Source organism: Lagenorhynchus albirostris, chromosome 3 (genome assembly GCF_949774975.1).
Source record: "Lagenorhynchus albirostris chromosome 3, mLagAlb1.1, whole genome shotgun sequence".
In the NCBI taxonomy this organism is placed as follows: Eukaryota; Metazoa; Chordata; class Mammalia; order Artiodactyla; family Delphinidae; genus Lagenorhynchus; species Lagenorhynchus albirostris.
Window position 1 is genome coordinate 166,185,376 of NC_083097.1, and position 14,987 is coordinate 166,200,362.

Genomic DNA, 14,987 nt, shown 5'->3' on the forward strand with positions numbered 1-14,987 from the left:
ATGGAGGAGACAGTGGTGAGGCCCTCGGTGTTCATGGTGGATGGACAGACGGACATCCCTTTCACAAGGCTGGGGCACAGACGCAGGAGACAGCCCTGCAGTGCAGCCCGGCTGGGCCTGGGCCTCCTGCTGCTGCTGTTGACGACCGGAGTGGCTGTCCAGGGCTGGTTCCTGCTGCAGCTACACTGGCGCCTGGAGGTGATGGCCGCCCCCCTGCAGGTAAGTGGTGCTGGGGTGGGGGTGGGGGGGCTCGAAGCCAGTGTCACTGAGCATCTGTGTGTGTGTGTGTGTATGTGCAGAATGGAGGACAGACTGAGAGCAGCCCAAGGCAAGTTAATTCACCTCTCGGAACCTCAGTTTCCTCATCTGTAAAATGGGCGTGATCATAAGCATCTTCCTAGGGAATAAAATATGACATTGTGTGTGTGGTGCCCAGCTGGCCCACAGCAAGCATTCAACCAATGGGAACTGACATTTTTTTTTTAATTGAGATATAATTGACATAGGACATTGTGTAAGTTGAAGTGTACAACATATTAATTTGTTACATAAATATTGCAATAGGGTTGCTATTGTAGTGTTAGCTAATGCCTCTCTGGTATCACATAATTATCATTTCTTCTAGTGGTGGGAACTAACAAAATCTAAGCCTTTAAGAAGTTTAACATTTATAACACAGTTGTGTTGTCTGTAACCCCTGAAATCGACATTCTGACATGGCTAGTTATTATTATTTTTTAATATTTATCGGACTCTTCCATTTAGCCACTTTTATTTTTATTTTTAATTTTTTGGCCGTACCGCGCAGCACGCGGGATCTTAGTTCCAAGACCAAGGATGGAACCCGCACACCCTGCACTGGAAGCGCAGAGTCTTAACCACTGGACCGCAGGGGAAGTCCCTGACATGGCTAGCTGTCATCAGCCGTAACCAGATCACCATTTTTGGGACTGTCACTAATCCACTGCGTCCGAGTCTGTGAGAATCTCTCTCTGCAACCATTTCCCATTGGCCTTGGATGTCTCCGTCGGTCTGTCTGCCACACCTGTGGGTCTGTGTGTCCCAAGCCACGCCCATGTGGTCTCAGCCTTTTTGCTTCCAGGTCCTTTCTCCTCATGGCAGGAACTGTGCTGCTGTCCTGCACCCATGTACCCACACGGCCATGTGCTCACCTGTCTACAGCCCATGTGTTGACATCATGTGTCTTTGTTTCTGCGTCTCCGTGTGCCCAGACCCACGTGGCTCCATAAACCACGCAACCCACGTACCTGCATCCACGTGTGACTTGTCAGTGTGTCACACAAGTGTCCAGGTCTGTGCCCATGTGTCCATATCCACACGTTAGCATTCATGTCCAAGTGTCCAGCCATCCACGTGGCCATGTGTCTTTGACAGCACTTTTTTACTAAACCCTTATAGTACCTGCTCTCTGCCGGGCACTATAATATGCTTTTCACATGAGAATTCGCTGAATCTGAAGCAGGCGCTTTTCATGTGTCCATTCACAGAGGGGAAAACTGAGGAACTGGATGGTTAAGAGCCCGCTGGGCGGCGGGGTGTGAGGTGGGGTGTGCACATGGCCTTGGATATGTCTGAGGGTGATGTCTGTGCCCGTGGTCTGCATGTGTCTCTCAGCCACGGGTCTGAGTGATGCCAGGGCGTGGGCCCCGCAGATCCTCACCATGGGCTGCTCTGCATTTTTAGGACAGAGGTGCAGGATCCTGGGATCAGCTGGTGCAAGGTGAGTCAGGGTCCTGGTCCCAGAAGAAGGGATGGAATGGTTCCCACGCTGCCCCCACCCCTTCAGCCCATTGCCCAATGTGATTTGCACAACTGGCCTAAGCCCCACAGATGCCCGTCCCCCAAGCTGGAGAAGCAGAAGTTTGGGTCATTCCGGAAAGGGTGGGGTTGACACCAGGAGATGGACTGAATGACCCCTCTGGAGGCTGGCCCTTACCCCTCTGACTTCTAACCCTCTCTCCCCAGATCGGAGGCCCCAGCGGGCCAACCCGACAGCACACCTCACAGGTGAGGGGGCCCCCAAGTCCTGGCAGGGGTTAGGGGTTCAGCGTGTCCTGGGGAGACCAGACAGACACCCCAACATGGCAGCGTATTCCTTCCTTCATTCATTATTCACAGAGCTGCCCAGAGCACAGGCACTGCCTAGGTCTGTGAATTTCCTAATTTTATTTATTGAATAAACCCTCGTACCAGTGCTTACTCTGTGGCACGCACCGTGACGTCCTTTCCACCTATTAATTCATTAAATCCTTAGCCGATACTATTCAGAGCTCCATTTTACAGAGAGGGAGACTGAAGAACTCGGAGGTTATGAGCCTACTGGGCCAGGATGTGTTCTGCCACTTACAACTTCTGACAGTTTGGGCACATCAATTGCTCTGTGCCTCAGTTTCCCCGCCTGCAAGAAGGGGATGAAACGAGTTAAGATGTGTGATAAGCACGTTATTTTGTCACCTCCTGGGCCTCCGTTTCCCCACCTGTAAAGTGAGGATAAAGTGAGTTCATATATCTAAAGCTCTGGAACAGCCTAGCACAGAGGGGGTGGCACTCAGAGAGGGGTGGCGACTGGCCTGGGGTCACACAGCAAGCGTGGGACCCGTGCCTACCAGCTCCCCCTCTGTCTCCCTCCGCAGGGGCCAACTCCAGCCTGACAGGCAGCGGGGGCCCGCTGCTGTGGGAGACGAAACTGGGCCTGGCCTTCCTGAGGGGCCTCACTTACCGGGACGGTGCCCTGGTCATCGCCCAGGCCGGCTACTATTACATCTACTCCAAGGTGCAGCTGGGCGGCGTGGGCTGCCCCCAGAGGCTGACTGGCGGCCTGCCCATCACCCACGGCCTCTACAAGCGCACGGCCCGCTACCCCGAGGAGCTGGAGCTGCTGGTCAGCCGGCGGTCACCCTGTGGGCGAGCAAGCAGCCCCCGGGTCTGGTGGGACAGCAGCTTCCTGGGCGGAGTGGTCCACCTGGATGCCGGAGAGGAGGTGGTGGTGCGCGTGCCTGATGAGAGCCTGGTGCGAGTCCGCGATGGTACGCGGTCCTACTTCGGGGCGTTCATGGTGTGAAGGAAGGAGCCAGGGTAGACTGAACGGAGTCCGACAGACAGAGACCTCAGAGGGTGCCTCGGGAGACAGGAAAACCAACAAGCAGAGATTTTGGAGTGTGCCCAGAAGAACCCCAAACTCGACAGGTGGAGAGCTAATTGGGGACCACCGGGACCAAGAACCCAGTTATCCCACAAGGTGAAAGACCCAGCAGGCACCTCTGAAGAACCAGAGGAGACTGCAGACCCTGCCATGGACAACACTGAAGACACAGACCTGGAGACTTGGGGGTCTGTTAGCCCCAAGCAGGGGTAAAGCTGATCTGCCTGATATTCAGGAAAAAGGGGTGAGGGGTGGGTATTTATACTTCTGATTCAGAACTAAGTGGGACTTGGGGGTCCGGGGAGTTGACTGAGAACAGGAAACGTCTTATCACCCTCTCCATTCTCACAAGTGTGGGCAGAGTGGGGGAGGGCAGATTTATCACCAGGACTCACCCACCAGTGGAGAGCCCCGCCCAGCCCCACCCATGGTCTTAGTCACCTACCCAAGTCCCACCTACGGGCTTGTGGCCACACCACAGCCTGGCCATGAAGTTACACTCAGAGATGCAGGCATAGGGATGTGCTGGTAGATGTTTGACAACCAGGTTTTCTGGGAGGGGAGAGGCTTTGTAGTATCTGTCGATTTCCATGGTGTAAATATTCCCACTGTGGCTGGTCTCTGTCTCCCATATAAATCATCAACCAGTTGGCTGTATCCCAGCTCTGCTAAGAGCTCACATTCCATCAGGACAGCAAAACTGTTTCAGCACCCAAGCCAGAGCCTGGCACAGAGCCACTTGGAAAATGTTTGCAGAAAAGAACACAAAGAAAGAGAGAGTGAGAGAAGGAAGGGACGGAAGGAGGGAGGAAGAGAAGGAGGGAGGGAGGGAGGGAGGAAGGAAGGAAAGAAAGAAAGAAAGAAAGAAAGAAAGAAAGAAAGAAAGAAAGAAAGAAAGAAAGAAAGAAAGAAAGAAAGGAAGGAAGAAAGGAAGGAAGAAAGGAAGAAAGGAAGAAAGGAAGGAAGGAAGGAAGGAAGGAAGGAAGGAAGGAAGGAAGGAAGGAAGAAAAAAGGAAAGGAAGAAAGAAAGAAAGGGAGAAAAGAAAGAAGCTACCATCACAGCTATAGCATCACAGAGAATCACAGCCCCACAAGATCAGTCACTCCTTCACAACCACAGACACATACACACAAAGCATCAGATTCTCATACAACCTCACACAAGTCATAGCATCACAAGCCCTCAATCACAAACACTGCATTACAACCACATAGGACACAGTCACACACAAGTCATCATCAGAGCCTCAGTCACCCACACAAGCCATACAGTCACACCACGTGTGACACACAGGATACAACGCTTCTCACATCAGACTTCCACATGCTGTCTCACAATCACACCCATCACACACAGAGCATCACAATGGCACACACACAAATACACACACAGCCTCAAGTTCCTCCTAGCCAAGACATATACATACTGAGGTGAGGACCAGACTTAGTCTGTAGCCCTGGTCCCCTTGACCACTGGTCTTGGAAATAAATGGTGAACTTTGCACCTGGATCTGTCTAGTTCTTAGGGGAAGGACGGCTCATGAAGGCATAGGGATAGATGGAATGACCCACAAAGGTCACTGTTACAGCTGAGAAATACGAACCCAGCTGGCTCAACTCCATGCAGGAAGCTTAGCAAGGAAACCAGAGACCTGATGCCCAGGTCTGCCTTAGCCTCAAATCTACAATTCCTGAGAAAGTAGAGGCTACACACTTCCAAGTACCCTAACTGCAGATCTCCAGCACAGATTGGCAGTCTACTCAGCCAGTCGGAAGCTTGGAGTAACTGGGGGCATGAAAGAGTGTGGGGCGGGGCAGATAATGATATGCGTACAAATCAAATGGTTTATGCAAATGAGCATGGACCCAGGAAGTAAGACTTGCCTGGAGCCTAGGATGAAGACTCAGACCTCAGAGGTGAATGAATCATTCTTGTTATTGTTGACATTGTTGTTGACATCGTTGCCTGGTACAGGGGTGAAGGGGGCTTTGTGATCAGATGGTCCTGGGTGCCAAGTCTACTCTACCACTTCCTGGAAGTGTGACCTGGAGCAAATCCCATCACTTCTCAGTACCTCTTAGGTAACAAGAGTCCTTACCTCCTAGGTTTATTGTAAAGATTAAATCTGATGAGGAAAAAGCCATTTGGTATGGTACTGGTACACAGTAAGAGAGCCATACGTGTGTGAGTGCCCTAAGTGATTTACAAATGTTAAGGAGAGCATTTATCAGGAACGTCGCCTACGCCAGGCATCTCGTGCAAGTCACACCTTTATCTAGATCCCTGGGCAGGAGCTGTTGTTGCCCCCATGTTCCAGATGCAGAGACTGAGGCAGGGATGCGTCCCCCACTCTGCCTGCACCAAAGGCACACAGCTCCGTGCCTCTCTGCCTGTGTTGGGCTGGTGGGAGATGAGACAGCCCCAGATGCCCAGACCCCACCCATGCTGGAGTTTCCTTTGCTCTCATCATGGTCTTTCTGTTTCTGTGGCTTTAATGAGGAGACCAAGGCGTGGGGAACTTATCGAAGCCACCAGCAGCCACCAGCGTCTGCCTGGGGATGGAACCTCTAAGTTTAGCCTCTGAAGATCATTCCTGGGAGGGGCCTTGATTTCAGATAAAGTGCAGGAGCAGCAAGGCCCCAGCCCAAGCCAGTGACCTACTTTACAGCTTCTTAGAAGTCTATCTACTTGATTTCCGCTTTCACCTCTGGTGTCTTTTCAGATTTCACCCTCCCGCCCCACCAACTCTCTCAAGACCCAAAGTCAGCTATCCTCAGACTCCTTCCCAGCCCAGGGGCAGGAAACTCTCCTGCTTCTGTCCATCTCTTGCCAGGATCCAGAGGTAATAGAAGGCAAAATAATGGTGATTACATTGTTTCTTAATTTCCTATGATGACACGATGCCCTTCCCTGCTACATCTCACTGCATACGAACACTGAGATGCATCATCTCGGAGAAACAGAATGGGTCTTACACCAGAGCCAGACCACCTGGGTTTAGATCTCTGCTCTGCCATTTCCCAGCTGGGTGATTTCGGGATCCATCCTTGGCCTCTTTAGTCCTTAGCAGATATTTTTTTGTGAGCATAGTTGTAATCACGTGCACATTTAAATGTCGGGTTCTTTTCAGTTATTACATAAGGTGACCTTACATCCATAGACCACGTCTAAGTCACTGAGAGTGTTTTTCAAATGGGAATTCATAGCCAGTGTTTAAACATTACAAAACTTTCCACGGGGACAAATCCAGATTTCATGGCAAGTTGGAGGTTACTACAACTCAGGCTGGGTAGCGATTGTCCCCTTTGGACAGGGCACGAGCTCACCAGCTCACAACAGTCTCCACCCCTCCCTGTGGTTTCCCACTTGAAGGCCGAATGTCAGTTGCCTTTCTTCATCATGTGTGCATGATTGTTTTTCTTAAAATAATAATGCTCTTTAATTATAGGTCATACTTCTAATGTACCCACTGCATGACAGGCACTGTGCTAAGTGCATTAATTCACAGTAACTCATTGAATTCTCAATGGTGGGGGCGGGTACTGTTATAATACCCATTTTATGAATGGGAAGATGTAAGCACAGAGAGGTTAAGTCATTTTTCTATCAAAGGTGGGAAAATATATGACAGCCTAGATGACCATGAGTTTCAAGAAAAATGAGAGTTCCTAGCTGTATTAGTTTCCTGTTGGTGCTTAATACAATACTAATTTGTTATCTTACAGTTCTGGAAGTCAGAAGTCAGAATTGAGTCTCATGGGACTCAAATCAAGGTATCAGGGGGCCGTATTCCTTCTGGAGGAAAGATTTGTCCCCAAGCCCTTTTCTCAGGCTCTGCCTCTGTGGGAGCCCAAACTAAGACATGTGTGTAGCAAACATGAATCTCAGCTCACAAGGAGTGAAAAATAATTCAACTTCCTTTTATTCATAACGCAACTTAATTTATGCAAAGATCCTTTTGCACTGGCATGCTGAGACCTTGATATTAGTCAGTTGGGAACCATAGCTCCCCACATGCTCCTGTTCCAAGACTGCTGAAATTCCAGGGAGCTTAGGAAATGCCAAGGCATTAAGGATGAGGGAGGGATCTGTCTAATTCTCTAGCTACACATGCACACTGGTGCCCCGTCTCTTCTGATCCGCCTACCCTCTATTTTCCTCCTTGTGACCTATCAGAAGTGGTACTTTCTCTGCCACTCCTGAAGCTTGTTCGTGAAGCTGACTTTTAAGCCAGGTTTAGGTACAGGAAACTCTTTGAGGCTCTCTGTGGCTTCAGCTGCCCAGAGACACCACTGAGTCATTTCCTTTTTGGGGACCTGCAGCCTCTCTGCAACAGAGAGCAGTACTCAAGCCTCTTCTAGTTTTCAGTCCCCCTAGAACTTCTCTGGGGGAACCTTCCATGTTTCCAAGGTTGTTTTTTTCCAAAAAGCAGAGCACAGGAACTGCCTGCCCTGTCATGGCTGTTGAACTGTGTCTTCCCCAGAATTCATATGTTGAAGCTCTAACACCCAGTATCTCAAAATGTGACTATATTTGGAGATAGCACCTTAAGAGAGAAAATTAAGGTGATTCAAATGGGCCCTAATCCAGTATGACTGGCGTCCTTATAAGAAGAGATTAGGACACAGATGCACACAGAGGGAAGACCATGTGAGGACACAGGGAGAAGGTGGCCATCTATACAAACCAAGGAGAGAGGCTTCTGCAGGAACCAACCCTGCAACCCTTTGATCTTGGCTTTCCAGCCTCCAGAATTGTGAGAAAACAAATTTCTGTTGTTTAAGTCACTCAGTCTGTGGTCCTTTGTTATGGCAGCTCCAGTGAACTAATATATCACCCTAACCACCCTCCTGCCCCACCCCACTACCTAGGCATAGTTAAGATATGCCAAGTGCTTAATAGAGCAGTTCCTGGCACATACTAGGTGCTCAGTAAACATTGGCCATCATTGTTGACATTATCATTATTTATTTCTCCCATCCCTTTCCCCATTTGGGCAGAAGTTGGCTTTGTATGTTCATTTCTTCACAAAAGAGATGGTGGAAAGCAGGAATAACCTAAGAATCTCCACCTGGCATTGATCTCCAAAAGCATAAAGTAATGGAGAGGTTTAGGGTTTGGCCAGAATTGGGGGGGGATACGCAGGGATAATTCTGAAGAGCCACCCTGGCTTCAGAGCTCCCCGTGAGACCCACTGAAGCCCCTGCTGTCAGAGCCCAGCACTTCCCTCTGCCAGGTCCTGCTGCCCTCACACCCTCACATGCGCTGAACCTGACAGCACTTGGCAATTAACCTCCACCATGCAAATCTCCCTTGCAGAGCCTGTTTTGCGGAAACACAATCTTTTGAGAGCGGCCTCTGCTGACAAAGACAGACCCTGCTCCTACTACAAACTCATAGACATGCTGAATAAAGTATAATAAAATACTACAACATATAGATGAACTTGAAGAAAGAAACATCCCTAGATGCTTTTGGAAGAGAGAAATTAAAGCCAGAGTGACAATGGGGCGGCGGGGAGAGGCTGTTGGTCAATGGATCAGGGTGGGGGTGGGAATTGGTCCCAAAAGTAGACTCTAGGGGACAAAGAAATGGGGATGTGGTAACCCTTAGGGTCAGCCATGTGGCTCAGATCTATAGGACACCAAGGAAAGGGAACTGGGGCCCCTCCCCAGAACCTGAAGCTTGGAAAAGTAGTCCATTCTGATTAAGGGGGTCTAGAAAAAGTCTACCTGTTATGGGCAGGGAGAAGAGTCACCCACAAAGGATGGAGACCTCAGACCTGCTTCACGTGTGAGTGCATTTTGAGTCTCTACAGAAAGTGCAGGAAGCATAAGACAAGCTCCTTGCGGTCAGGGAATGTGTCTTGTTTTTTCCATCTCATAACCAGAACACAATAGGTTCTCAGATGATTGCGGTTGAATAAACTGACTGTGACTGACCTTGACCAACAGAATGTTATGGAAATTCCAGGAATTCTAGACTCTAGTCCTCAGGAGGCAAAGTAGCTTCCAACGTTCGTCTTCTCGGAGCCCTGAGTGGCCATGTGAAGAAGTACAGCTATCCGGTGAGAGAGGATGGGTGGACGGAGAGCCCTGGAGGATGAAATGATGTGAGAGGCAATCCGTATAGTTCCACCAGCCTCAGATAAGCTGCCCCACTCCATAGAGCTGAAACTAACATCCTCCCCAAGCCCTGCCGGGCCAACTCGCAGAATTATGAGCAAATTAAACACTTGTTGTTTTACACCACTAAGTTTGGGGTGACTTGTTATGCATCAGTAGGTAACTAATAGACTGTGCAAGCCCTTTTCTATAACCATACAGATAGATAGGCAGGCAGACAGACAGGGAGACAAATAGATGGATAAATAGATGGGTGTTTCGATGGGTGGATAGTTAAGTAAGGGGATGGATGAATGAATGGGTAAATGATTGAATGTATGGGTGTGTGGGTGGATGGATGAATGGATGGATGGATGGATGGATGGGTGGGTAGATGTGTGGATGGGCGGTGGATAGATGGGTGGGTGGATTGGATGGATGGACCGATGGAATAAATGGATGTTGAATGAATGGATACACACATAGATTCTAAATCAAACTCTAACCTTAGTAACAGCCTATTTTGGCAAAAAAAAAAAACCCACTAATTCATATCATGTAGGCATCCATTGTAGGATGTACCCCAATCTTAGAGTAAAATCTGTGGAACTAAGGCAAAAAAAAAAAACAAAAAAACCCAGGGCTAATATATATGCCAGATTTATATATAGCTTAGAGCAAGCAATAGGTTGTCACGGGTATATTATCCTGATAGCAAGAAAGTCCTCTGAGAGCATCTTTTATGTCCCAAAAGGAAGCCAGGCAGATGATAAAGTCTACTCCTTTGGCCGATGTGCCTGTACCAAGACTAGTACCAATACTGTACCAACACTGCTTTCACTAATATAATGAATACAATAAGTCCTGCTATCTGGGAGGACAAAGCCCTTCTTATTCTACATCTTCAGGATTATCTTGGTTACGTATGGTCCTTTACTCTGTCAAGTTCCATGGAAAACCCAGTTGAGATTTTTACTGGAACTGCCTCGAATCTGTAGATCGAACTGGAGAGTACAGATATCTTTATAACACTGACTCATCCAGTTAATGAACATGGTATAACGCTCCTTTTATTTAGGTCTTCTTTAATGTTTCTGAATAATGATTCATAACATTCTCCATAAATATTTTGTACCATTTTTAGGTTTATTTCTAGGTGCTTTACATTTTTGCTGCGGTAATCAACGTCATCTCTTTTTTAAATGGTATTTTCTAACATTTGTTGCCGGTATCTACAATGTAATAGACGTTTGCAGTCATCACAATAAGACTGAAAAAAAAGTCCCTAAAATGGACATCCTTGTCTAGATTCTGATCTTTAAGTGAATGCTTTTCATGGTTTATCATTAATGATGAATCTGCTGTAGGGTTTTTTAGGTGGCCTTTATCAGATTAAGGAAGGTCCCCTCTATTCCTAATTTGCTAAGGGATTTTTTATATCATGAATAAATGTCGAATTTTATTAAATGTTTTCTCTACCTCTCTTAAAGTATCACGTGGTTTTTCCCCTTTAGACTGACAATGTGGTGAATTATGTTCATCAGTGTTCTAACATTAATCCAAACTTTTATTCCTGGAATAAATCCAATTTGGTCATGATATCTTTTTAATACATTACTGGAGTCAATTGAGTGGCATTTTATAGAGGATTTTTGCATCTGTGTTTAGAAGGGAGATAGTCTGTGGTTTTTCTGACTCATACTATCCTTGTCAGGGTTTGGTATTAAGGCAATTCTGGCCTCATAAAAGAAACTCTGTGTGTGTGTGTGTGTGTGTGTGTGTGTGTGTGTGTGTGTGTGTCTGTATTCTGAACTAGTTTGTGTGCTGTTAGCATTATTAGCTACACAGATATGTAGTCGAACTCTCGTGTAAAAACATCTGGATCTGGTGCCTTATTTGTGGGGAAGGTTTGTGTGTGAGTGTGTGTATGGCAAGATTTTAAAGTTATTCTTCAATTTCTTTAATGAGTTTTAAGCTCTTTAGACTTTGTGTTTTTCCTTGATTCCGAGTTCTTTAAGTTATATTTTTCTAGAAATGTGGGTATTTTATCTACATTTTCCCAATCGTGGGTGAATAGATGCCATATTGGTGAATAAAATCATTCTCCATGTCTTTTTAATGTTTCTTCAACCTCTGCAGCCTCTGTAATTATGTCCCCTTTCTTATCAATAATATTTCTTTTTTTTAATATTATGTTTTTTACTTTCCCCAGCTTTTCAAACAATTTATTTATTTATTTATTTGTTTGTTTTGGCTGTGCCAGGTGTTAGCTGCAGCACGCAGGATTTTTAATTGCGGCATGTGGACATCTTAGTTGCAGCATGCATGTGGGATCTAGTTCCCCAACCAGGGATCGAACCCGGGGCTCCCTGCACTGGGAGCACGGAGTCTTACCCCCTGGACCACCAGGGAAGTCCCGATAGTATTTCTAATTTTCACTTTTTCTTTGTTTTTCCTTGATCAATGTCACCAGAAGTTTATCGTTTTTCTTCTTTTCAAAAAAACTAAATCTTGGCCTTTTTAATTTTTTGAGGAATCACCATACTGTTGTTCTGTTGTGCCTGTGCCATTTTACATTCCAACCAGCTCCCCAAATATTTGTTGTGTATTTTTCGGGGGCTCTGTGCATGTTTCATACATGTGGCCACGAGATCAAGGTTGTTCGTGTATTGTTCAAATCTATATCCTTACTTTTTAAAAATTGAAGTACAGTTTATTTACAATGTTTCAGGTGTACAGCAGTGATTCAGTTATACATACATACATACAGGTATGTATATATATATATATATATATTCTTTTTCAGATTCTTTTCCGTTATAAGTTATTGCAAGATATTGAATATAGTTCCCTGTGCTATACAGTAGGACCTTGTTGTTTATCTATTTTATATATAGTGGTGTTAATCCCAAACTCCTAATTTATCCCTCCCTCCCCTTTCCCCTTTGGTAACTATGTTTTCTATGTCTGTGAGTCTATTTCTCTTCTGTAAATAAGTTCATTTGTATCATTTTTTTAGATTCCACATATAAGTGATATTTGTCTTTGTCTGACTTTTCACTTAGTATGATAATCTCTAGGTCCATCCATGTTGCTGCAAATGGGATAATTTCATTCTTTTTTATGGCTGAGTAACTTTCCATTGTATATATGTACCACATCTTCTTTATCCATTCCTCTGTTGATGGACATTTAGGTTGCTTCCATGTCTTGGCTACTGTAAATAGTGCTGCTATGAACATAGGGGTGCATGTGTCTTTTCGAATTAGTTTTCGCCTTTTCTGATATATCCTTATTTTTTGTCTGCTTGAGCTATGGATTGGTAAGAGAGATGCTTTAAAAATCTCCCACTTTAGTGGTGTAGTTACCTAATGTAACGTAATTTAGATCCTTCCCCCACCCCCACTTCAGGTCTTCAAATTCTGCAGAGCATTTTTACATCAATAGCACATCTCAATTCGTATCATCCACATGTTTGAGGAGTTCTGTTGATCCTTGTTTTATTTATTGTGAGACTATGTTATTAAGCACATACACATTTAGAATTGTTATATTTTCATGACAGAGAGCTAGTTATATCTAGTAAGGCTTCCTACATTAAAGTCTATGTTGTCCAATAATTACAGGGTTAAATCAACTTTCTTTCTGGCTGTTTACATCCTTTAACTGGCAACTTATTATACCTTTTAAGTTTAAATGCAAACAACATGTTACTGGATTTTAATTTTTCTTATCCAGTCTGACAATATTTGTCTTTTACTTCGAGTATTGTACTGATGCTGTCCAATAGCAATGTAATGTGAGCCATCTCTGTCATTTAAATTTTTCTAGCAGTCACAATCAAAAGGTGAACAAAATGGTGAAATTCACTTTAATAATATGTTTTATTTTAACAACATAACCAAAATATTATTGCCTCAAAAGGAATCAATATAAAGTTAGCAATGTCTTACCTTTTTTTAATTGGAGAACAGGTCTCCAAGTTCTGGGGTACATTTCACACTAACAGCACACCTCAATTCAGACCACCCACATTTCAAACGTTCCGTTGTGATATATGGCTTGTGGCCACTGTATGGACTAGTGCTGACTTAGACCATCTACATTAATTGCAATTACTAATATGTCTGGATTTATTACGTGCTTTGAGATATTTTTTTTTCTCTCCTTCCTTGCCTTGTGTGGGATTTTTCTCATTCCAATTTTTTCTTACACTCAGTTCAGAAATTACACATCCTATTCCTATTTTGGACATTTCCTTAGACGTTTTATTTTTTTTTTAATTTTTAATTTTTAAATAATTTTGTATTGGAGTACAGTTGATTTACAATGTTGTGTTAGCTTCTTCAGATACTTTCATTTATAAATGTAATCTATCCAAATCTAGCGTTATTCAGTCTTTTTCATCTCCAAAAGCCTCCGAGATGGTCTGCCTGTATCCACTTTCACCCCCTACAGGCCATTCTCCATACAGCGGTTAAAGTGAGATTTTTGGTAAACTTTTTTTTTTTTTATGTGTAAAATGTGCAAAATCAGGCATCATCTCACATAAAGACATCTGTTTGATGTCTTTATCAAATGTTTTTGATATCCAAAAACATTTTAGGATAAAAAAATCTTCTTATACTATTTAAAAAATGAAAATTACTAATCAAAAGGAACAACAGCCAACTCAAGTATCACAGAGAAGCAAAGAGTAACCAAGGATTGTAAATTCACTTTTTTAAAAAGTTGTTTAAACTTTTTAAAAAGTCGTTAAAAATTAAACAAATGTCCATCAACAGAAGAATGGATAAAGAAGATGGGGTACATATACAATGGAATATCACTCAGCCATTAAAAAGAATGAAATAATGCCATCTGCAGCAACATGGATGGACCTAGAGATTGTCATACTGAGTGAAGTAAGTCAGACAGAGAAAGACAAATATCATATGATATCGCTTATATGCAGAATCTAAAAAAAAGTGATACAAATGAATTTATTTACAAAACAGAAACAGACTCACAGACTTGGAGAAGGAACTTATGGTTACCGGGGGGAGGGTGGGAGGGAGGGATAGACTGGGAGTTTGGGATTGACATGTACTCACTGCTATACTTAAAATGAATAACCAACAAGGACCTACTGTATAGCACAGGGAACTCTGCTCAGTATTCTGTAACAACCTAATTCAGAAAGGAATTTGAAAAAGAATAGATGCACATATATGTATAACTGAATCATTTTGCTGTACACCTGAAACTAACACAACATTGTTAATCAACTATATTCCAATATAAAATAAAAAATTTAAAAAAACATAAACAACTTACATTTACTTTTTAATTGAGATATGATTGACATACAAAAAAGCTGTACATATTTAATGTACATATCTCTATGAGCTTGAAGATAAACACCCTTAAAACCATCACCATCAACAATGCTATAAACTTAAACATCACCTCTAAAAGCTTCTTTTCTATTTTTTTGTGATAAGAACATTTAACATAAGATCTGCCCGCTTCAAAATTTTTGAAGCGTACAATACAGTATTTTTAACTATATGCATTATGCTGTATAGTAGATCTTAGGACTTATTCATCTTCCATAACTGAAACTCTGTACCTGTTAAACAGTAAGTCCCCATTCCCCCTCCTCGAGCCCCTGGCACCCACCATTCTATATCCTTTCTCTGTAAGTTTGACTGCAAGTCCCTCATATGAGTGGAATCAT

At 44.3% G+C, this 14,987-nt stretch overlaps 1 protein-coding gene across 1 annotated transcript; it reads left to right on the forward strand.

Annotated features, from left to right (window-relative positions):
- Positions 1–3,409, forward strand: TNFSF14 (TNF superfamily member 14). The gene is made up of 4 exons (XM_060146711.1): positions 1–219; positions 1,705–1,741; positions 1,987–2,028; positions 2,655–3,409. The coding sequence occupies exons 1-4, from the start codon at positions 1–3 to the stop codon at positions 3,080–3,082; spliced, it is 726 nt and encodes a 241-aa protein (XP_060002694.1). The 3' UTR covers positions 3,083–3,409.
- The last annotated feature ends 11,578 nt before the right edge of the window (positions 3,410–14,987 follow it).

What these genes read in the sequence shown, in the direction of transcription:
- TNFSF14 (XM_060146711.1), top strand. Translation starts at nt 1, where the DNA reads ATGGAGGAGACAGTGGTGAGGCCCTCGGTGTTCATGGTGGATGGACAG. An exon ending in TGATGGCCGCCCCCCTGCAG is followed by an intron (nt 220 to 1,704) that starts GTAAGTGGTGCT and finishes CTGCATTTTTAG; the next exon opens with GACAGAGGTGCAGGATCCTG. An exon ending in CCCGACAGCACACCTCACAG is followed by an intron (nt 2,029 to 2,654) that starts GTGAGGGGGCCC and finishes CTCCCTCCGCAG; the next exon opens with GGGCCAACTCCAGCCTGACA.